General features: G+C 43.6%; 2 protein-coding genes across 5 annotated transcripts in view; one reads left to right on the top strand and one right to left on the bottom strand.

The window, feature by feature from the left end:
- lrfn5a (leucine rich repeat and fibronectin type III domain containing 5a) overlaps positions 1-23,848 on the top strand; it is a 96,962-nt gene extending 73,114 nt beyond the window's left edge. For 3 of the 4 annotated variants that reach the window (XM_030356556.1, XM_030356555.1, XM_030356557.1), the window contains exons 4-10: positions 1,295-1,423; positions 1,843-2,023; positions 2,347-2,502; positions 3,357-3,616; positions 4,460-4,927; positions 19,950-20,223; positions 21,618-23,848. In XM_030356556.1, coding sequence (XP_030212416.1) covers positions 1,295-1,423; positions 1,843-2,023; positions 2,347-2,502; positions 3,357-3,616; positions 4,460-4,927; positions 19,950-20,223; positions 21,618-22,691 — 2,542 coding nt within the window. In that variant the 3' untranslated portion in view covers positions 22,692-23,848. Of the gene's footprint in view, positions 1-1,294; positions 1,424-1,842; positions 2,024-2,346; positions 2,503-3,356; positions 3,617-4,459; positions 4,932-19,949; positions 20,224-21,617 lie in introns of those variants that run through there. The other variant, XM_030356558.1, reaches the window with a different exon arrangement.
- The window catches only part of LOC115543897 (uncharacterized), a 979,736-nt gene that overhangs the window by 588,548 nt on the left and 367,047 nt on the right, over positions 1-24,141 (bottom strand). The window lies entirely within an intron of this gene.

The raw sequence follows: 24,141 nt of genomic DNA, 5'->3' as shown, positions 1-24,141 counted from the left end.
TTGAATGAAAATTGCCCCATTTGGTTCTCATAAAATACCCTCTGGGATCCACTCATGCTGAGCTGCTGAATAACTGAATATACCAGTGTTATTGATCACTTCTCATTTCTCACCTTAAATCAACGTTATATAGTGTAATATATGCGACAGCTAATTATATGAATACAGTGCTATCCCTTATCCAGTTGCAGCTGTGTTCATATGGACTACATTATGACTACTAATAACTGCTTGGACTACTTAAAATGTATATTTTAGTGGCCCAAACAGGAAAGTAAAAGAGAGTCATCTTTGATGGCTTTGGCAGATTAAAGCCAGAGGCTACAGGCAAAATTATGGAGGCGTTTTTGGAAATAGTGAGAGAATTTTACAGACATATCTCATCATATTATCCGGTCTCTGAAGTGCTGCCACCAAATAAACCTAATTTGGCTGTGAAAAAAAGTAACACAAACGTAAGGCATGACACACTTAGAGGCCACTTAAGAGTAAGTCTGCTATTCATTTTCCACTCAAGGTCGTAACTTAATATAATAGCACTTTGATTAAAATGACACCTTGGTTTTTGAGTTCTTGTCTGAAGTTTGGTATACTTTATATGAAAAGGCAGGGGCATTGCTAGGATATGAGGATATTCGGGGAGGAGTAGGGAGCATGAGAATTCGTTTTTTTATAAACAAGCTTTATTTTCTTGCTTAGGTATGCATTCTGGTACCTTATTTTCATTCAAATGACATGTCTAAATCATTGAAAAATGTCAATGTATACCTCAACAACTCAGACTCACACACACACACAACCATTTTATACACATCATGCAGTGTAGTGCAATGACCCTGTAACCGGTTTTGATCAACATTATCACATTATTTTTGAGGGCTTGAATGCATGACCAGAATGACAGATTAATAGATCCAGGGCTTTTTTCAAGCTCAGCACACAACTATTCATAAAGACTTCGGGGCTGTTGCCTCATTCATCCAATCCTCACCAAGCTACTCCATTATAACAGTTTTGTTGACTCTTTATTGGTCGAAAGACTAATGTCATAATAAGGCTTAATTTAAATCTCTCTTGATTTGGCAAATAATTGAGTGAGGTGCCACTATTCAATATCAACATGATAATCCTCAGTAATTTAGTTAATTCTGTTGGTACACATCGAATACAATATTGAAATACTGTTAACTTGAATACTGCCCGATCAGCATTGTTACCTTGACTATTGCCAAAAACACACTTAAACAAGTATTATTAATATCTCTTTCTATTCCCTGATGTGGTGTATACGTAGTGTGAAGAGGAAAGACTTTGCAAACATGACCCGGCTGGTTGACCTGACGCTGTCCAGGAACACCATCTCCTTCATCACACCGCATGCCTTCATAGACCTGGAGAACCTCAGGGCCCTACATCTCAACAGGTAAAGGACCTGCTCCACCTTCACTTTCACTTGACTGAGGCATTTATGGCGCTTAAGGAATGTTGTGCGTCTACCTCTGTGTTTAGCATTGAAAAGACAGAATCTTGGTGTTATTTGAATAACTTGATACAACAGGCTTTTAGGGTCTGCGGCACACATTTTTCTCAAAGACCATGATTACATTTTCTAATTGAAAATCAAACATAAAATCAATTGTAACACCCTGCGTCAATGTAGCAACACTGCCAAGATACATTTTGCTCTACCCTTCTTATTTTATTCAGTGGTCCCAAAGGCAATTTATACCAAATATATAAATAAAGCCTTCTCCTCCTGTCTCTCTTTCATTCTTTCTCTCTTCCGTTTAATTTCTTTTTCACTACGGTTCTCATCCATGCGTCCATCTTGTGTTTCCCCAGCAACCGCTTGACGAGGATCGGCAACGACACATTCAGCGGGATGTCCAAGCTGCACCACCTCATCCTGAACAACAACCAGCTGGTGCTCATCCACCAGGGGGCCTTCAACGAGCTACTGGCTCTGGAGGAGCTGGACCTGAGCTACAACAACCTGGACTCCATCCCCTGGGAGGCCATCCAGGTGAGCACCACGCTAAAGACAACAACAACAAACACAACACTAACAATCACCAGGACGCAACCAGGGCACCAAACACAACCCCAAACACAACACTACCAATCACCTGGACGCAACCAGGGCACCAAACACAACCCCAAACACAACACAATACTACCAACAGGACACAACCAGGGCTTCCAAAACAAAACACAAAATCATCCACCCCTTTCCTATTTCATCATCTTTCTTTGTGCTAAATGTTCTATCACAACATTGTTCCTTTAGAATATTGGCTTCTTTAATGGCTCAGTGGAGCCTGTGTGTTTTTTGTCCACTGTTCACAGAGGATGACCAGTCTCCACACTCTGAGTTTGGACCACAACATGCTGGACTATATACCAGAGGGAACCTTCTCTCTGCTCCAAAAACTAAACCGACTGGACGTCACATCCAACAAGCTGCAGAAGCTCCCCCCGGACCCTCTGTTCCAACGAGCACAGGTGAGGAATTCTGGTGTAAAGTTTGCACTAATTCATTGAAAATCCATTTATTGAACAACAGCATTTTCATGTCCATAGAGAAGTTTAAGCTACCTTTATAGCTCTAATAAATATACATTTACTAATTCAGCATCCATTTGAAAGCATGAAAGCGTGTGACTGGGGTATCCAAATAATAACTAATTGAAGCATTTTAAATGTAAAATGAATCATACTAAATGTAACCAATACAAATATATATGGGCAGACACTGCGATTACATGCTCAAATTAGAGGCTAATTATAATACAAGGGCTTCACCTTTTTAATCAAACACACAACAAGCCTGAACTAATCATATTTAAAGTTTTATGTCTGCAACCATGCCAATTATTGACATTAAAAATAGATTTCGGTGACATCAGCAATTCTTGTCACATTATACGCACTGCATTGTTGCTGTCCTTAAGCATTTATCTAGGACAACAGTATCAACTCTCCGGTTTTCCCAAGGAAGCTAGGTCAGCAGCTTTATAAACAATATTGAGGAGTCTATAAACTGCACCTTAAAATCCCATTACAGTACTTTCTTGGTTTGAGGCAGTAAAAACCTTTGAACTACCAACCTAGCTTCCTCAGTTTCCTCCTATAATTCCAGGTATGTTAAACCGCAACAGTACCATTAGCAGTTTAACCTACACAATGGGGAATTCCTTTCACATCAAAAACCAAACTTTAGATTTCATGGGAGAATTGTGTCAGCTGTCCCAAACCACTATGCATGCGCATATGTTTCCTATAAATCCCTTTATTACCTTCCATTCCCTGATATGGTTTGCTTAACAATTTTTTGTTGTTCTTCCCACCACCTGAAGGTGCTGGCGACGTCAGGCATCCTGTCATCCACGTCCTTCGCCCTGTCCTTTGGCGGCAACCCGCTGCACTGCAACTGTGAGCTGCTGTGGCTGCGGAGGCTGAGCCGCGAGGATGACCTGGAGACGTGCGCCTCGCCCCAGCTCCTGTCCGGGCGCTACTTCTGGTCCGTCCCCGAGGAGGAGTTCCTGTGCGAGCCGCCGCTCATCACCAGATACTCCCACGACATGCGGGTGCTGGAGGGCCAGCATGTGTCGCTCAGGTAGAGGCTGGTGACCGTTACGATCCCATGAGAAGCGTCCCCTCGCCGAATCCTCACAATCTGGGCTGAAGGCCGCAAAAAATGATATTTTCTTTATGTTTGCTTGCGCTACAATATCAGTCCTTTGGCCTTTTAAAAGTACCTAGTATACATAGCTTTTTTATTTTTATGTATACATCAATCTTTCTTCTCTTTATCTTTTCCCTTCCTGCCTCGTCCACACGTACACACATACACATGCACACTCACAAACGCACACACACATACACGCACACACACACACCCATTCAACCAACAATAATCAACGACAACAGCAAGGGCACCATGTGCAATTAGTTTTAATGATGCTAGTTCTGTATTATATTCAGTAAGCTGCTAAGAGCGGGCTTATACATTAAATGTATGCCGTGTTTAATGATGCCAGGGGAATTCAAAAATTATTTTGCAGAGAAAAACTGTAGAAGGACCACAAGACGAGCAGACACCAGTTATTAATTTACATATTTATTGGTCACACTATGTAGTCATAATACAAGATGGATCCTGCTTTGGTAAAATGATGCAAATAGGTAGTAACCTTTCATCTTTATTGGATCTTGTGGAAATTAGCAACACACTGCATTAAATACACAGAGGAACGTAGATAGTTGGTGGGTTATACTGCTGATGCAAATACTGTAGAAAAATACACCATCAATTGTTCTTCAGGGTAAAATAACACTTCCCTATGATACAGGTTATATTCTAAAGATACCTATGCAATGCATGGTATTGTTTACCAAGGTTAAGGTTTGAACTACTTACCCGTTCTAACCTTGCCATCTCCGCCTGTCCCTTTAACAGGTGTAAGGCTCGTGGGGATCCGGAACCCGCCATCCACTGGATCTCCCCAGACGGGAAGCTGGTGTCCAACACTTCGCGGACCCTGGTGTACACCAACGGCACGCTGGACATCCTCATCAGCACAGTGAAGGACACAGGCTCCTTCACCTGCATCTCGTCCAACCCGGCGGGCGAGGCGCACCAGATGGTGGAGCTGCTGATAATCAAACTGCCCCACATCTCCAACAACACCAACAGCATCCAGGAGCCCGACCCCGGCTCCTCCGACATCTCCACCTCCGCCCGGGCCGGCGCCAACGGTAACAACGCCACGGCCGACGGGAAGCCCGGCGGGGACAAGCGGGTGGTGATCGCTGAGGCCACTTCGTCCACCGCGCTCATCAAGTTCAACTTCCAGAGGAACATCCCGGGAATACGCATGTTCCAGATCCAGTACAACGGGAGCCAGGACGACTCACTGGTCTACAGGTAAGCAGATCCAAAGCGGCTCTGGTTTAGAAAGAGTCCCATGTTACACGGCTTGCACCATGGACCTTATCAATCTGTTAAGGGTTGATTATGGTCCCACATCACTCAATGCAACGACCACGCGAACAAATGGACTCAGTTGTGAACCTGTTTTGGTTCTGCTTCGGGGTTTAGTGAGCGGACCAATCACAGCCGTTGCTGCTGCGTCGCCTCGACAGACGGTTAACATTTTTGGGAGGCACTCGTCAGGCACATGCGGTGGACGCAAGAAGGGTCCGTAAGGACCCCCTTGCGTTGCGTGAATTATGGACCATAATCAGCCCTTTAGAGAGTGATCAATGCATGGAGCAACAATCCAAGGTTTGATTTTGGAAGGTCTGACGGTATTCCCATCGAAAAGAATGACGTTATAAAAAGCTTACAAGAATACTTTACTTTCATGTTTTGCATATCACCTTTTAGGGCACATTTATGATATGTGAAGGTAACTCATGAGCTGTGTCTGTGTGGGGGGGGGGGAGTGGGGTGGTGGGGGTCAGGCCTGAGACTCCTCTCCATGGTAATGCTATAGGTGAGAGTGGTTATTATTCAAGAGGGAGTTCAACAAGAGTGTAGCTAGCTGTAGCCAGCTTTGCTCCTTTCCCACGCTTTGGGATTCTCAGGGATGAGACCTGGTGCCCATCCTTATGCCCGGTGTATAGCGGAGAGACAAACCATAGCAGAGGAACAAAGAGGGAGATGGAGAGGGAGTCCACAGAGAGCATGTCTCGTCTCGGTTCGCTGGGTCGCCACGTCGGCTCTCTGCTTGTCTTCCTCGACTTTTTGACATTTGTCGAGGATTAAATAGATTCGATATTTTTTCGCTGAGCCTGATTGTTATTTGAGCTAAATATTTACCCAGATGAAAGAGGGCTACTGGAATTGACAAACACCTAAATCATTCATGGGACAACTTCAGGTATTATCTACCTCAGAAATCCAACCGACAACTAATGGCTTTGGTTGGGACCTTGGCAAAAATCTCACTCACTCACTCACTCACTCACTCACTCACTCACTCACACACTCACACACTCACACACTCACACACTCTCTCTCTCTCTCTCTCTCTCCCTCTCTCTCACTCTCTCTCTCTCTCAGAGAGAACCATCATAACCAGGGGTGCTCATAACTTTTTTAGTGAGTTACTGGAGATGGTGTTTGGTACGCACCCCAAACGTAACATCTGATCTCATGAGCACAGATTTCGGTGCACTTGTTTCGAGCCATGGCACATCTAGGCGCCACTTTAAAAAAAAAACTTCTTCTTCTGCTCCAGCTCCGTTTGCCTTTTCTTTGCAGGTGGCGAACGCCAAAGTAGCTGCTCAACGTATTTGTTTTTTTCATTTTTTTTCAAACTCCCGTTATTTACGCAAAAGTGTTGCAGTGACACAAGTGACGTTACGCATCCCTGATTATGGGCACACATGCATACCTGCATACCTGCATAACAGTTATGTGCACCCCTGATCATAACATCATAACTAATCTCTGCATTATTTATCCCCATTTCGCCTTATCAACGCAGCCTCTTCTATGGATGCCGTTCTGATCAGAAGTAGCAGCAGTCAATCATGCCGATACGTCCAGGCTTTTCTCTCTCTCTCTCTCTCTCTCTCTCTCTCTCTCTCTCTCTCTCTCTCTCTCTCTTCTCTCTCTCTCTCTCTCTCTCTCTCTCTCTCTCTCTCTCTCTCTCTCTCTCTCGCTCTGTCTCGCTCTGTTTCAGAGTCAGTTTTATTCATTCCTTTCTCCACTTCACCTAGCTGCTCCTGACACAAGCCACAGCTGTTTGTTGTATTTTCTTCCCGAGGATTTTCCACCCTGATTAGATTTGGCACCACAAAGCAAAACGCCATTGATCCCCCCAGCTTGTCATTGCCCCCATCACAGAGGAAGAGTCGGCCGGGCAGGAACGAGTGGTAGAAAGAGAGGAACAGAGAAAAGGAGAGAATCCAAGTTTAGATAAGGAGAATTAAAGAGAGAGAGAACGAGAGAGAACGAGGGAGCATGAGACAAAAGAGAGAGGCATTGAAAACCAAGCAACAGATGGGGGGGGATCGAGAAAGAGAAAATGAAAATGAAGAAAAAAAAAGAGGGGGAAAGGGAGGGTCAATTCTTACCAGCAGGGGCTCTAAGAGTTTTAATCAGGGCCCATTGATTTTACTGGCCTTTCTGATTTAAGCCCCAGTCTGTTTTGACACGAGGCCTCAGGAATGGATCGGGTGTTTCCTTGTTCTTCTGTGGTGGATTGATTATTAGATATAAGACCTACTTCATCTGGGCAAAACTTGTCTTTGTTTTGAAAGGGGATAATGATCTTGGATAAACGTATTAGCATTGATGGGAATAACGGCGTAATAAGTAACGGCGTTGTAAATAACGGCGTTAATAACGGCGTGACTAACGGCGTTACTTTTTTCAGTAATGAGTCTAATTGATTACTCTTCCCATCATTATAACGCTGTTACCTTTATTTTCCAAAAAATTTGCCGCATACTATAATTTAAGCTGTTTTTTCATTAGACCATCTAGATCTCTCACTCTTAATTTTTTTTCCTTGGTTAATGGGCACGGGACAATCGCATTAATTATAACGATTGGCTGAGGTAGAGTAAAATGTTGTGGTTAGCCAATCAGAGTTAGAGTTGGGCGGGTGTTGTTTACACATAGGCTTTTCGAAAGCGCACAGAGTCGGACACACAACGACACAAGTGAGTCAGTGAGCAACAGGAATGGCGAGCCAAAATAATCCAAAAGACAATAATTGAACATGCACATGTATTTTAAGTTCCGTTAAAGAGGGGTGGAGGCATTTAAAACTGTACTTCAAAGTAATGCAATAATTACTTTCCGTAGTGACTAATAACTAGGGGTGTAACGATACATTAAAGTCACGATTACGTACCTACCTCGGTTATTGAGTCACGGTTCGATATGTTTTTTTGTACAGCTTGGTTAAAAGATACAAAATATACATTTTCTTTTTTAATTTCTATAATTTTTTTTAAAAAAAATCAATTTATTAAATTGTATCAAACAAATGCCTTACACGCATGAAAATACATCAAATGCAATTGAGGATAAGAACAAAATAAGGTCCAGGACTGATTTCCATTGTGTTCCTCAACACAAAACATCAGTGCCCTATACCACGAAGCTCGCTGAACATACCCAGGCTTTCTTGGGAAAACCTGGCTCGACAGAGCCGCAACTCGCAATCAGAGTTAAATGGTACCACGAAGCTCACTTTAGATTCAATTAGTTGAACCAGGTTTTCCGCTTTAGGTTCAGTGCGCATTCACGTGAAAGGGGCATTTTTTGCGTCATTTTTCTCACCTTTACGATAGATCAAGCAGTCTATATGTGTATAAGTGAAAATATTCTGCATATTGTCTGTAAAATAACTATGCCAAATGCAGAATTGTTCGCCATTAATCCAAATCGAATGATGATGATTTAAAAATGCATAAGCAACGTCCATCCTGCCTTATTCTATCATTTAATTTTAGGGAATTCACTTTAAATACACCCTATTTAAGAGACGTATGGCTTGTTTTCGAGTGCTTACAGGTACCGGCTCTAGCGTAATGGATTGGTATAAGACCTGAACCCCAGCGACCGGGGTTCAATTTCGCCGGTCTATCATCATGGATTTTACCCACATAGATGTGGTGCCAGCACGGCCTTGAAAATATGGGTTCAAGTTCGAAATAAGCACAAAAATATAATTCCATAAGCTTTAGTGAATAAGTATTCCGTATGCATGAGATTTAGGACTTTTTAAGCTTCACATAAATTTGCATCACATGGGAGTCGAACCCCCCGCGCAGAAATTCAAGACTGACGCGCTACCTCCACTCTAGCACACTGACACGGAGACACAATGCGCAACGAACCCCCCTCTGATGAGAATCTGTATCTCTCATGAAGAACCCCAATTTCGTTGTTTGCACAATGACAATAAAGTCTGAAATCTGAATATCGTCAGACAATGCCAAGGGATCGGTTCTGTCCCGTAAAACCCTCTGTCTCCGGAGAGACGCATGTACGAGAAGTGCGCCGGGGTCCACGGGAACACCCACAAATGGTGACGCCATTGTCAGAGGAGGGGCTAGGAAGCTGCGCACGCCGATTTAAGTAGCCGATCTCCGGCTAGACTAAGCCGAAAAACTTCTCCCGACCAGGTTTGGTTGCGAGCATAAGTCACCATGGTGATAAAGCGACGCTAAAAGAGATCGACTTTCGTGGTACAACTAACCCAGGCTTGGAGCTCAACATACCTCGCTAACCCTCAAAGCGAGTTTCGTGGTACAGGGCCCAGGACAAGAAAAGAAACTAGAACTGCAAGCAGTTATGCAGGGGTCCAAGAAGTGTGCATTTCGCCGGCACAACGCGACAAGAAATGTGCGTTTCGCCGGCACAACGCGACAAGAAATGTGCGTTTCGCCGGCACAACGCGAAGCATGTGTTCAAAACGCTACCCTGAACCTGTGGATACAAAGGATTTGACTGTGGTAGGAGTAGCGAGAAGTCAGTGTAGCGTTTTCGCGGCGAAATTTTGTAGAAGATATACAATTTCCTCGTTTATTGCGCCCCCTAATGGCGAAATTTTCCGAGATTTTTATCGTACGACATTAAGGTTAGCACCAACATGTGTGCACAATTTGGACTCGTTCCGATGTGTAATTTTGAATTTTTTGGATTTTTGATTTTCCACGTCTAATTTAGCTCATAAACCAATATTCAAAACGCTACCGTTTCGTCGTCAAAGGTCGGATCAAAAAAGTGTTTCATGCATTCTTTTGGTGTAGGTCTGAAGATGTCGTGTGCAAAGTTTTGTGTCGATTGGTCAAGAAATGTGGGAGGAGTAGCGAAAAAACATTTTTGCGGTTTTCGCGATTTAGCGAAAAATATTCATAGACGCAAATGGGCGTGGCCTAGGCCAAAAGATGCAGCAGACTCCAGTGCATCTGTGTGTACAAGTTTTTGGACTCTGGGAGGTTCGGTGTGGGAGTTATAGCCCCAAACGCGTATTCCTTGGTATAGCGCCACCTAGTGACCGGCGTGTCTGGATTTTGTTATCTGAGTAGCGGTGCCGATTCTGGATCTAGTCATGCAATTGGCGCGTGTGCGCCATTTACGGTTTGGGCTGTGGTTCCACTTTCACGGGGAGGTAGTATAAAAATCCTTACAAAAACAATAGGGATCCAACCTGTTGGCTTGGACCCCTAAAGACACTATCTTGCATCCAGCGCAATTGACTTTCTACACCGACGCATGTGTCGTTGCTAGTTTGCAACTGGCGCGGAGCGTTCTTTTCCCTCCACAGGCACGCGTCGCTAAATTAGGGAATGATCTTGCACCCCAAGGGGCGATTCAGTGAAAGGAGGAGGTGTGATCTGGTGCAAACGTTCCAAAATGTTGCTTGTGTACCTCGCGCATACACTTTGCTTCTCTAATCTACCTAGCCACACATTCTTGGTAAATTATTTGAGAAAGAACAGCTGATACAGCGGTAATAATTTGTACTTTTAAATCAATGAATCTGCAAACACCGTACAGAAAACAAATATTTTCTTAAAACAGATATTGTGTACAAGCCCATAACTTTTAGGATTGATGAGTATTTGATCGGGAGAAAACATTGTTTTACTGCGAGTGAGTGTTAAAAATAATTAATGAATGCGGGCGTGCGTGTGTGTATGGGTAAAATAATTAATGAATGTGGGCGCGCGTGTGTGCATCCATCTGTTTAAACACACGCAAACTAAACACAAAATGAGTAATACAGTCCATGAAAATTAATATTAACGGGGGGACACATGCATATTAGGAACACAGGTCATTAGCGATAATGCATACAATACTGGTAAGAAACAACGTTTGTTAATGTATTGCGTACATCATTTAATAGAACCCCAGTTACCGCATATAATATGTGTGTTAAGTTTTCTTTGCCAAAATTTATTTGAGGACTCAGAATTTCTGAAGTGGAAGAAAAGAAGAAAATGCTATTTCATGTGTGAATTAGGCCATATTATTTGTCCATAAACTGTGCCTTTTGAAGTTTAAAATTCATGTTGTCATGCATCTGTCTCATCGGAGACTGCAAACGCGCTGTAAAATATCAACTCGTCAGATTCAAATGTGCTCATGTCTCTTAAAGGGGATGGGAGATGGCACTCTCATTGGTTTATTGCATGTTACGCCCAAACCACACCTACGGGTAATTAGGTTACTTCAGGGCAACCCTTTTTAGATTTGTGTCGGGCGCAAGAGTAATTTATCCGCCGGTATAATAGCAACATCTCCATAGAACCGCCCACAAAGCTACTTGCGTTTGGCGCTTCTCACTTGCGTTTCAGACTGTTAAAATACGGAGGCGTGAGGCAAATAAAGGTGGCCGCAGCAGTAGCCTCTATGGTGGAAGGAGCTCACCCCAGACATTCCCATGTTGCCGGGGCTACGACCCCAAGTCATGCTACACGTTTCACATAAAAAAGTCTCTACTCATTAAACTAACAATAACTATAGAAACTAGAAATTTCTTGACAATTTTAACTTTCAGTTTTGATGGCAAACTATAAACAGCATTTGTCAGAGTTAAGAAGACACAAGTGTGTTCTTCACATGTGCAGCCCACATTTGAAAACACACTGTCATGGCCCTATGGGCATTACCGTGACGGATGCCTTGTGTTGCTAGTGCTCAGCACAAATGTCGCGGCCAGGTTGTTTTAGCTGTAGTTTATGCTGCATTTGAAGGACTGACTTCTGAACAAGTCCTAGCAAATTGCTTTTGTAATTGTTGTCCTCTTGCATTAACCTTGTGAAGTGTAAAGCCAGACCATAAACCTTAATTCAGTGTGTGCGTGTGTGCGAGTGCACGTGCGTGTGCGTGTGTGTCTGATACTGGCTGCAGAGTTCCTAGTCGTGAAATAAAGGTTTCCCCTCGTGGGAAGCATTATCCTGCTGCTAGTCATTTTATTGTGTGAGGAAATTTGAAAATACCAAGAAACGGTCATCTCGAAGGCAAAGGAAGAGACTTTATGGTTGACTCTCAAAGTTAATTAATCTGACGATATAACCTTTACATTCTGTGTACACAAGCTAATATCTAATACATATTAACCCCCCCCCCCCCCCCCATCTGTTTAATTTAGCTTTATACCACTATTGCTTGGGGTTGGCTCCAGGGATCATTAAGTGTAATGAAGTTAGCTGCTCTACTACGACCAGCGGGGCCTTTCCTTTGACCTGCAGCCTATCGTCTTCATTATTTTTGGGATTGCCGTTCCCAGCACAGATTTACAGGAATAGTCCCATTTTCCATGTATCGAAACATTGAGATGGAGAGCAGAAAGGGGAATGTGTGGTAAAAGACAGCGGATTATCGAAGGGCTGAGTGGAGAATTCACTGTGAGGGAGTGATAGATTTAAGAATAAATCAAGCACATGAATAGATGGAAATAATGTCTGGAAAAGTGGGAAGTTGCGCTAGAAAGTAAGATATGGATAGATAGATAAATGGATGAAAGTATGACTGATTTCAAATGTTCAAAACTAACATTACACTTTTCTGCAAAAACATATATATTTTCATGTGGTTTATTGCTGATTACTTGACTAAGACAAATCTTACACTAAGGCTTTATCGAGTGTGATTGATTCAAGTCAAAAGCGTACTTGTCGCTCATGGAAGAAATGCTCTTTTGTAGAAATCCCATTTATTGGAATGTCTTTAGTATATTGAATAATTACACACAGCAATCTTTTAATCCCAATAATAACTTTGTTCCCCTCTCTCTCTCTCTCTCTCTCTCTCTCTCTCTCTCTCTCTCTCTCTCTCGCTCTCTCGCTCTCTCGCTCTCTCTCTCTCTCTCTCTCTCTCTCGCTCTCTCTCTCTCTCTCCATCTAGATAGATATTTATTTATAAAATATAAATAGCCTGCGGCTCTAAGCAATACTTAGAATACATTTCCAACTGCAATGTTAACAAGGCCCACACTGCAATTTAAGCAATAACATGGTAACAGTTCCAAGTTGTGCCTGACTCCTCCAGTCTGTTTAAGCAGCAGGAGGTGCAGACATGAAAAGGCCCCATAGACTAAGGGATTTGAAGAAAGAACATGAAGAATAAGAGAAAAACTAGCGATGACATTTTGACCTGGCGAGAACACAAATTAAATGTAATATGTACTTGCGGACATCACAGTTTCATTCGTTTTCAGCAGAAACTCCCGGCTTTCTCTGTTCATGTATTATCTGTATTACTGTTTATATATTGTGTTCCAAAGTAACCCCCCCCCGGTTATAGCCACAAACATGCTTACCAATAATCATTTAAACACACAAGAACTACTTTCTACCAGTTATGTCCCTCTCCCTCCACCTATCTCCCTCTCCTCATATCACCCTCTATTTATATCTCTACCTCCATATATCTCTCTTTACCTTCATCTATCTCTCTTTACCTTCATCTATCTCTCCCTACTTCCATCCATCTCTCTGCCTCCATCTATGTATCTCTACTTCCGTATATCTCTCTTAACCTTCAGCTATATCTCTTGACCTCCATCTATCTCTCTTAACCTTCAGCTATCTCTCTCTACCTCCATCTATCTCTCTACCTCCAGCAATATCTCTCTACCTCCATCTATATCTCTCTTTAGATCCAGCTATCTCTCTCTACCTACATCCAGCTTTATTCTCCTCAATCTATATCTCCACCTCCACCTATTTCCCCCTCAAATACAAACTAATAGACAAACTCTAAAAATAAAGGGGGAACAGATTTCTGCCAACCCTGACAGACGGTATAGTCACCATTACTGTACACTTTCTACATTATCAAGTGCTTCCCTCCCTCAACCGCACTCTTTCTTTCTCTTCATCACATTCTTCATCTGATTCTCCCTCTGTTTAGTTCCCATCTATGTTTATTGTTGGTTGTTTTCCACTCTACTAGATCTATCAAGCTATGGGGGGCAGTTTCCATTTGCTAGAACAAGTATGCATCAAGCACATTGCATGGCACGCTTGTTTTTTTTTTACGAGCTGCACCATTGAAGGAAAGGTCCAATACACACACACACACACACACACACACACACACACACACACACACACACACACACACACACACACATACACACACACGTACACACACACTACCTTGCTTACTCTCTCTCACAGTCACTCATGCTCGTAGAGAGAGCGAGAGAGCTCCGTCCAGGCTGCCGGTCCCCTTGGGTCCGGGTATAACACCTAGCTCAGCTGTGCTCACAGCATAAGTGAACATCCGCCTGTATCCCGTCGTAATGTTCCAGTTCAGCCTTTATGGCGCCATAAACACACATCGGGCAGCGCAACGGGGGGATCGCTCTAAGTGGTCCGTGGGGCTTCATGTGTTGGGGGGGAGGAGGGTTTAGGTGAGATTTAGAAGGAAAGAGTGAAGGAAGGAAGGAAGGAAGGAAACACAGATAGAACACAGGACGATTGGAAGGGAGGTGGAAAATGTGGAGGTGGAGAGAATTAGAGAAGATTGAAACAAAGGAGCTGAAAAACAATAGCAAGGGATAAAATAAATAATGGAATCACACATAGTGGTGCATCGTGAGAGAACACAAAGATAGGTCTCAGTGCGAGAATTTTCGAGACAAAAAAGAATGAAAACCAAAGTATAAAAATCCTTGAAAATGAAAGCTTCATATGGAGAACATTAATCAGTTCTCTTTATGGCATTTTAAATTGCGGAAACAAATTTTCTGGTCTTGGCTATGCGTCGGAATTAGCTAAAGATATTAACAAATGAGGGGGTGGGGTGCAGTATGACGCAAAGGGATAGAGAAGCCACAGTGTTATGGCGCAACATACATAATTCAGCAAAGCAGCAGGCATTGGGCTGAGCTGGGCAAACCGAGGCTGGAAGATAGCTAATGGCGTCCCTTAAATATCCCCCGCCAATTACTTTGCGCATACATTAGTGTTTGCACTGGCTTCAGTGCCATTCATATTATATTATGTTGTCCATTATCATTACAAAAACAAGGAGCAGCATGAGCACGCTCTTTAGTCATCAGGGCATGTGTGCCTGTTTGCTTTTGAGTCAGCGGCCAATCGTATATTTCCTCAGGCTGTGGGAACGTAAATGTATCAGCTAGATTACATCACATCATAATCATTTATATCTGTCTTTGCGTTTCACTCTGTCGTTCTGATGCCAGGGGCTTTGCGTTGAATTTATTAGGTGACACATTTTTTAAGCTATTGTTGGAGAGTTACGTAACAATTAGAAATGAAGACCTGATAATGTCTGCCTTGATATCAGATGATATGCTAGGTTTTCAACTATTGTTAATCCACTTATCTTCATTAATGTGTCCCATTACTGTTTTACTTTAAAAAGCTCTTCCCCAAAGTTGTATGCTTTATTTTATTTCAAAAGATAGAGAGATAAAGTTAGAAAACAGGATACCTTAACAACCAGCCTTTTTCCATGATTCAGAGTGATACATCTGCAGGGGGCAATAAGATAAGTCAGTACTAATGCTGAACTAAGCATTTAATCAAGTTCAGGTCCTTATGCATTGTTAAATGTGTTGAATTGTGACTGTTTTGAAATGTGTCAAACATTATTTATCATACAGAGAGCATGTGTATGATACTGTGGGTCATTTTATTTTTTAGATTATGTCACTCTATAGAGAAAAAAATCCAGATGGGCATTCATTGACCGGCTATCATTGTGTTTTTTTCAAGCCATTGTTTTTGTAGTCTGAGGCATTATTAGCTACCGTTTTTTAGCGTCCGCGACTCTGGTCAACCCCATTATGCTTCTCCATTAAGGCAGTAGCGGTTTCTTTGGGGTGAAACAAACTGTTGTGGGTAAATGCTGACAGAACAGTAAATAACGAAAAGTGGCTTCATCTCTATTTAGTGACTATCACAACTTTGATGAACCTCTTCTCCTCTTCTGCGTGTTAAAAGGCCAACATTTGGCCATCCTTTTTTCAGGTTGCATATCTTGAATGTGTCAAAAATCGATAAGCACGGATCAACTCTGTTGACAGACACAGAATAGGATCGATGAAGTATTATTGATTCACGATTCACGCAGCTTGTTTATTTGTCATCTTGTGACCAAATGTCCAATCATAGCTCTCCGCTCACAGACTCCGGGCTTACACAACAACTCTAAATTGTTTTCCTAATGTATCTTTTATCCCTATGAATGAATGAGACTGGTATTGATTGAAGATCCAACACTGTGGGCTGCAGGTATGCACCTTAGAAATCATGTTGAATGGCATTGGCCAATGAGCATTATTTGATATTTAATCAAATTTAATAGCCTGAAATGGGCCTGCCTGGTATCACAGTTCATGGCTCGATGCAGATCAAGTAAAGACACTGCATATATATATCATCCAACCATCATTTAAGTCCTGCCACCGATACAGACCTCAACACTCACAAACACACTCAATGGCACAGACTGAAACCCATAGATTGATGGCTTAGTGGTGGATTTATTCATTGTGTGTGTTGATGTCTTTGTGATGAGTGTTGGCCAAAAGCCAGGAACACTCACACACACACTAACACATGAACAAATATAAATTAACCCCAAAACATATTATGCATCTGTGTTATTTGTTGATAAAAATAATCAATCACACTAAATGACACACACGAAACATAGACATATACACCAAATAAAAAACCGAGTACACACACATATGCATCCTCTAGTCTATTGCATCCTCGTACCCTAATATCAGAAACATTTCTCATATTTTCTCCGGAGGAAATGTTAAGGAGAGACCACACACACACACACACACACACACACACACACACACACACACACACACACACACACACACACACACACACACACACACACACACACACACAGGCGCCTTGGGCCCAGGGTCTGGCATTGCAGAGTAGATAGATTAGTGCAATAGTCTCAGCCAAGGCAATCATCTGCCCACTGTAGGGCTTCAAACCCTATCAGGAAGATCCTTCACACACACAAACACACACACACACATGCAAGCACGCACACACATACACAAATAAATCATTCATAACAAATGAGTTGGCTCTGAAAAGGTTCACAAAGGGAACTGCTTCACACAGCCGAGACATTAGAGTTATTTTCAACTCAAAGCTTGAAATGCGTTGAAATGTGTTTTGTTTTCCCCACGCTACATCTAAAATCAATGGCATACATATTATCATTTGTTTATCTTATTATTGTTACATATTATTTTGCCTTTAACACTAAATAAATCCAGGAATTATAAGTCATTCCAAGAAGCAACGCGTGGGATCCCATAGACAGTTACATTAATACTTATAACAGCATTAGCACTGAGACAGTATTACTAAGATTAATAATACGAATAGTTTATCTGGCAATCTGACAAGTATGAAACGCGAAACGCAAGTAGCTTTGTGGGCGGTTCTCTGGCGCTGTTGCTATTATACCGGCAGATAAATGACTCTTGCGCCCGCAATTCAAAAATGGGTTGGTCTGAATACTCGTAGGTCTGTTTTGGGTGTAACGTGCAATAAACCAATGTTCTATCTCCCATCCCCTTTAAGAGCCATGAGCGCATTTCAACTTAACGACTTGATATTTTGACAGCTCGTATGCAGTCTCCGGTGAGGCAGATGCATACATGAATTTCAATATTCAAATTGCTCAGTTTATGGCCAAATAATAGACTTAATTCAAACATGGAATAGCGTATTATTCTACAACTTCAGAAACACAGAGTCGTCATGTAAATTTCGGCAAAGAGAACTTAACACCTATATGATATTATATATATGATATATGTGGTCTTGTGGCCGCAGCTGTGGGTATGATGTGATAATGATATGCGGCAATATAACGAACATTGTTTGTTACCAGCATCGTATTCATTATTTTTATCGACTTGTATTCATAATATGCATGTGTCCCCCTTTTAAAATACATTGCCATGGACTGTATTATGCGTTGTGTGTTTTGTTTGCGTGTGTTTAAACAGATGGGTGCACGTATAGTTGAACTGCGCACCAAACATTACCCGTATTCATTAATTATTTTAAACACTCACTCACGGTAAAACTATGTTTTCTCAAGATCAATTACTCATCAATCCAAAAAGTTATGGGCTTGTGCAAGATGAAAATATGTGTTTGCTGTACGGTGATTGCAGATGCATTGTTTTAAAAGTAAAACTTCTTAACACAGTATAAGCTGTTCTTTCCCAAATAATTCAACCAACTACTTACCCTAAAAGGAGATTTGTTTTGGAAGGCTGGGATATACTTTGCTCGAGTTTATAATGGGTATTATTATTATTTTAACGGATGGCATATTGCTACAGTGTTCATTCATTCAGCCCCTAAGGAAATTCATTTTTTACACAATCCACATCATCATCATAACATTTAAATTAGGCTAATTGTTTGCATGTTTATGCTGTGTATAGCCTACATGTGTGCAAACGTATGTTGCAGTTCTTCCCTGGCATTGCACGTCAAAATAGCAAAACCAACTGCGCAATCTGCTAGTGCATTTAAACCAGGTATTTTCCGGTCAGTGGATTACTTTTAGATCAGTAAAATAGCACCATGTATCATTTGCTGCGGAACATGCCTCTGCTTTTCGCTTTTTTTCTCAGGGTACAAGTGTAGTGGCGCAAGTATGCTGTGGGGGGGAAATGAGCTTCACGCCGGGGGCAAGCTAGCAACGATACATGCGTCGGTGTACAAACTAAATTGCGCTGGGTGCAAGATAGTGCCCTAAAAGTCTAAAACTGAAATTAATTCCGCGCATATACATTTTGTGTGTATGTGTGTGTGGTATACCTGTGAGGACTTTAACATTTGCTTAATTGATTATTCCATTATTATTGCAGTGATCACACACACACATACACACACACACACACACACACACACACACACACACACTCTTCTTTAGGGTCTTTCTTTCTTTAGTATCCCATCTTCCAAACCTTAACCTCACCTTGGCTCCCTACCTCCAGATCTTTGCTAATCATACGGGATCTTGCCAGAATAGGCCCAGCTGGGTCCTTAGCATACAAACCCTGAGCGCTTAGCCAGAAGTGCACCTCAGTTTTAATGAGGAATACAATTAGCATATTAATGAGAACGTGTAGCAGAAAGCTGACGCGACACTTTTGAAAACTTTTCTACGACAGCGTTACTTTGGAATAAAATGAACCGGTGGAATCCAGAGAGGGGAAAAAACAGCTTCCGGAGAGCACTGAACAACATTGCTTAAATGTTTATAGCAATCTAGGGGAGCATTTTAGCTTTGATGACATCATGTAAAAAAGCAGATGTCAGATGTTGATTCACTGGGCTGTAACCATCACAACGGCGAGGCCAGGGAAGCTTTTGTTTGGAATGCAGGCTCATTCTCCCATCCCCATTGATCCAGCCACACCGCGGTTTTACATTTTCTATCACACACCATGAAGCCATAAAGCATATCTTAGTACACTTCTGTGTGCCTTACCCTGCTGTTTAACATAGATGTCAGTTGAGGCTGAAAATACTTTGTGAATTGAATAAGGGATCATTGTTTCCTCTTTGCCCCTCACTGCTCTTTTGGGGGCTAGGGCTGGGGTTGTCATAACACAGGACCTGTAAAGCCCTTTGAGACTGTAAATGTGATAAAGGCAGCAACAGAACATTGTTGAAAACATTTGCAACAAGGAGGAAGACATCGTAGAAAGTATAAGGAAAACATTGTAGATAGTATAAGGAAATCATTTTAGAGATTATAAGGGATCATTGTGGATAGTAGGGATAATTGTTGATAGTATAAGGGAGTCATTGTAGAAAGTATAAGAAGACATGAGACCAGTCTATGCAGCCCAGGATTGTATCATCTTCTTCTGGTCGCAGCTGATTTGAACTCTTCCCTCCCTCCCCGTCTTCCACCTCCTCAGGATGATCCCCCCGACCAGCCAGAACTTCCTGGTGAACAACCTGGCGGCGGGCAGCCAGTACGACCTGTGCGTTCTCGCCATCTACGACGACGTCATCACCTCGCTGACGGCCACGCGTGTGGTGGGCTGCGTGCAGTTCACCACCGAGACCGAGTACATGCGCTGCCACTTCATGCAGTCCCAGTTCCTGGGCGGCACCATGATCATCATCATCGGGGGCATCATCGTGGCGTCGGTCCTCGTCTTCATCATCATCCTGATGATACGCTACAAGGTGAGCCCGCCCGTCACTCCGTCCAGCCATCCTGCTCCTGCGTTTGAAAGCTGTTAACATTGTCTCTTCTATAAGCCCGCTGGCCTGCAGATAAGGGCCTGCAGCTGTTAAGAGCTGGGATGCATGGACTCGTGCTATCACACGGCTGATCCATGCAGGGCTCCAGAGTGCGACGAAAATATTTAAGGATGTGACTAATAATTGTTCTAGGTCCCACTGGTGCACCTGACGCTGCCCGGGTGAAAACAAGAATTACGGAGAAAGAAAATAAACGTGACAAAAGAGTAGGGAAAACTAAGCCAACTGTTCCAACGAGCCCTACTACTGAGAGTCTGGACACCACGACACGCACAAACTTAAACAATAAACGGCAGGCGTGTTAAACAACCCACTGCGTGTTAATCCACCCGTCTGTCCTAAAGAACAGCGCGGATCCGTCTTCCGTCTAATAAGCACATTCTTTATTTAAAACATGATCATTGCACACCGGGTTTATATTTTTCTACCAAGCACCTCATGAGTCTCATGCACTCCTTTATTAATCTGTGCCCTATATGTTTTAAAACCTTTAAAGACATGTATGGAAGACAGATTCACGCTGTCCAGGACAGTGCGTATCCGTCTTCCATCTCCTCTCTCTCTCCCTCTCCCGCTGTCAACCAACGAGCGCTATCATCTGTACTGTCAATAATCTCGGCCCAATTCATTGCAATCCGCCCCCCTTTCAGAACCTGTGCTCGTACATTTTTCTTCCAGTGATTTCATCAAATCACTGGAAGCGTATTGGTAAAAAGATTTACTTTTTAATTTTAGCATATTCAATTTCAGCAAATCACTTATAAATACATGATGAAATATAGTGCTGGAGCACAATGTTGTTTTAGGGTTGAATTACCCGCACAAGCCCTTTATTTGGAAATGTGTTTTTTTTGCTGAAAGTTTTAGTTTGAAATGTTCAATTACAGCTCAGTGAAGCACTTGAGACTTTTTCATATTTTTACATAGATTTGTGCTTCAAATAAAGACAAGCATTCCTCTTAACCTCATGCTGCGTTCCAGGGACACCTTTGAGCCCGTAATTACGAGCTGGAACTGGGAGTACATCGGTCTGGTACGAGTTCACGGGTAGTGAGTTGTGGGTTTGCTCCAATTCCAGGGCATTTTCACGGGTAGAGGAAACACATAATTTGCTCATCCAGGGGACAGGCCGTGTGTATTCATGAATCAGCCAATCACAGTGCAGTCATTGGCCAATCATATACATAACTGTTCAACCCTCACTGTACACTCAGTTGCATTACGCTGTTGGCGTGAGCAAGATTAGCATACAACGATACAATTGCTTTATTAAACTGAACCCACAACTCACTCACAACCTTTGTGTTTGTTCCAAGGTCTGTAACCCCGGCAACGGCAGTAAAGGCGTGTCCCTGCGGATGACCAACGTCCACTCCCAGACCAATGGACAGCAGGCCCAGGGCTGCACCGTCACCCCCAGCCCGTCCAAACACAGCGCCCTCGCCCTGGAAGAGCTCTCCAGCGGCGCCAGAGAGAAGGAGGGAGGAGGCAGAGGAGGAGGCCTGGGAGGGGGCTTAGGAGGCAGGAGGCAGGACACCATGACCCAGTCGTCGGAGACCTTGCTGAGCAACTCCTCCCCGGGCACGGCGGTGGCCAGCCCACCCTGGGCCTCCCATGGGGCAGTGGGGGAGATGGGGCCACCTAAGAGAGGCTCAGAGAGGGGCCCGACCGCGGGGGCCCGGGGCCACCAGGGCCCGGCGGCCGAGCCCGTTGGCGAGCGCCCCCCAAGCAAGCAGTCCTCTGGCGGCACCCTGCCCAAGGCCAGGAGGAAGCCCGCCCCCGGGAAGCCCGGGGAGAGGGCCCCCGGGGAGAGGGCCCCCGGGGAAAGGTCCCCCGGGGACCGGCCGGGGTCGGCAGAGGGTCTGATCTCGCCCAGCGCCCCCCGCCCTAACTCCTCCTCCACCTCCTCCTCCTCGGCTCTCCTGCCCCCCTCCTCCGGCCGGCTGGAGCACCTCAACACCAACCGCAACAACTCCACCTCGCTGGAACAGCCCCCGGACCCCTCCTGCCCCCACCACCACCACCACCACCACCCGCCCCCTACCTTCCCTCCACCCACCGCCAGCCCCGCCCTCCACTTCAAGGACACGCCCGTCCTGCGCCGTGCCCCCCGGGGCCCCTGCCCCTCCCCCTCCCGGTACCAGACTCTCCCCACGGAGGAGGTGGGGAGGCGGGGCAAGGCCCGAAGGCGGTACTCCCTCGGGGAAGGAGGAGGAGGAGTAGACAATACTCGCCCCATACAGCCGGGGGGCGGAGCTCCCAAATTAGGACGCATGATGCGGAACAAAAGGAGCCAATCGATGAGTGTCATGCTAATCCCCAAGGAAGGGGAGGCGGAGTCTGAGAAGGAGCGCTGTGATTCTGATTGGATCCTGGAGAGCACCGTGTGACGGTCTGTCGTGTCGCTGTGTTTTGACGTTTTGTAGGCGTGACCGCGTGGTTTCCTGTGTGCTTTTGTGTGGATTTATGTATGGGTGCTACTCTGGCCATCAAGATGTGTGTGTGTGTGTGTGTGTGTGTGTGTGTGTGTGTGTGTGTGTGTGTGTGTGTGTGTGTGTGTGTGTGTGTGTGTGTGTGTGGAATGGGATTAGCATATACAGCACACATGTTATGTGTCCTGTCTTGTCTGACCATATGTCAGTAGATGTGAGGATGTTTACTGACTGTGTGCGTGGGGATGGACCAGATCTTGTTAGAAACGTTTATATTATAACTTCTCTCCCGTTCATTTTTACAAGGTTTACAAAAGATTGTTTTCACCTAAACGAATACCTTGTAGCGTATTCTTGTTTTTGTTTGTTGTTTGTTTTGGGAGTTTCGGCTCCAACAGGTGGATGTTTGCCTTGTTTGGTGTCTTGTGGCTTCCACATTATAGCACAAACAAAATGAAAAAAACAACCAATCTATAATAGACAATGCCGTCTGCAACAGGATTACACAGGGGCCACGGCCACCCACCTACCCCCCCTCCCCCCGTCAACCAAAAGGGAAATAAAGGACTACACAACGTCAAAACTACAAACGGAAAAAGCATACTATTCTTAAAAAGGAAAACAGAATCAGAGATACAAAGGTGTGTATTTGTTTTGACGTGCTCGTGGTCGTAACCATGGCAAGAGAATAGCAGTTGGGTGCCTTCTTTTGCTCAGTTGTTCCGTCAGTTTCTCTGTCTGCCAGACAATATGGAACGAGAGCCGACTGCGTTCCACACCACGATGTCCATTAAATATATCACACATCGCCTTCTGAACTAATGAGGACACCACGCAAATAGACTTTTACAGACGTGAAGATGGACACACACCGTGACAAAAGCAGCGATGACGAAAACATAACAAAAAATACTCTTTACTGGACCTCGTATTAAATTAATATTTTTTAAAGGAAGATATACAGAAAAAAAAACTAACCTGTGTGAGCTTTATGCTGACATTGGTATGTGACAAACCTTTGTCCGTCTCAAGCTCACGGAAAACATGTGTACAGAAAAAAGACAACATGTACCGTGTTGTTTCGTTGTGTAAAAATAAAAAGTCCAAAATGAAAACGTGTATTACTTTTTTTACAAATGTTACACTATGACAAAAAACTTTTGTCGACGATGTCTCAAATTGGTCATTAACAACTCCTGAAAGTGTTGAACCTGCGCTAGGTCTTTTACGACAATCTTTCATAGTCAGTGGAGTTGAGCTCAGACAGGAGAGAGTACCCCTGCTTCTAGAACACCCAACATATTTGAAACATTCTTTAGCATACATGCAAGCAAAGCACACGTGTTATCTACAAGTTGTTTTCTTTTTTGGCTCCTGACTCCTGTAGCCCTTTTGTGGTTATTTTCTT

This window comes from Gadus morhua, chromosome 5 (assembly GCF_902167405.1).
Source record: "Gadus morhua chromosome 5, gadMor3.0, whole genome shotgun sequence".
NCBI lineage: Eukaryota > Metazoa > Chordata > Actinopteri > Gadiformes > Gadidae > Gadus > Gadus morhua.
The sequence above is the reverse complement of the archived record's forward strand: the minus strand, read 5'-3'. Positions and strand labels throughout refer to the sequence as shown.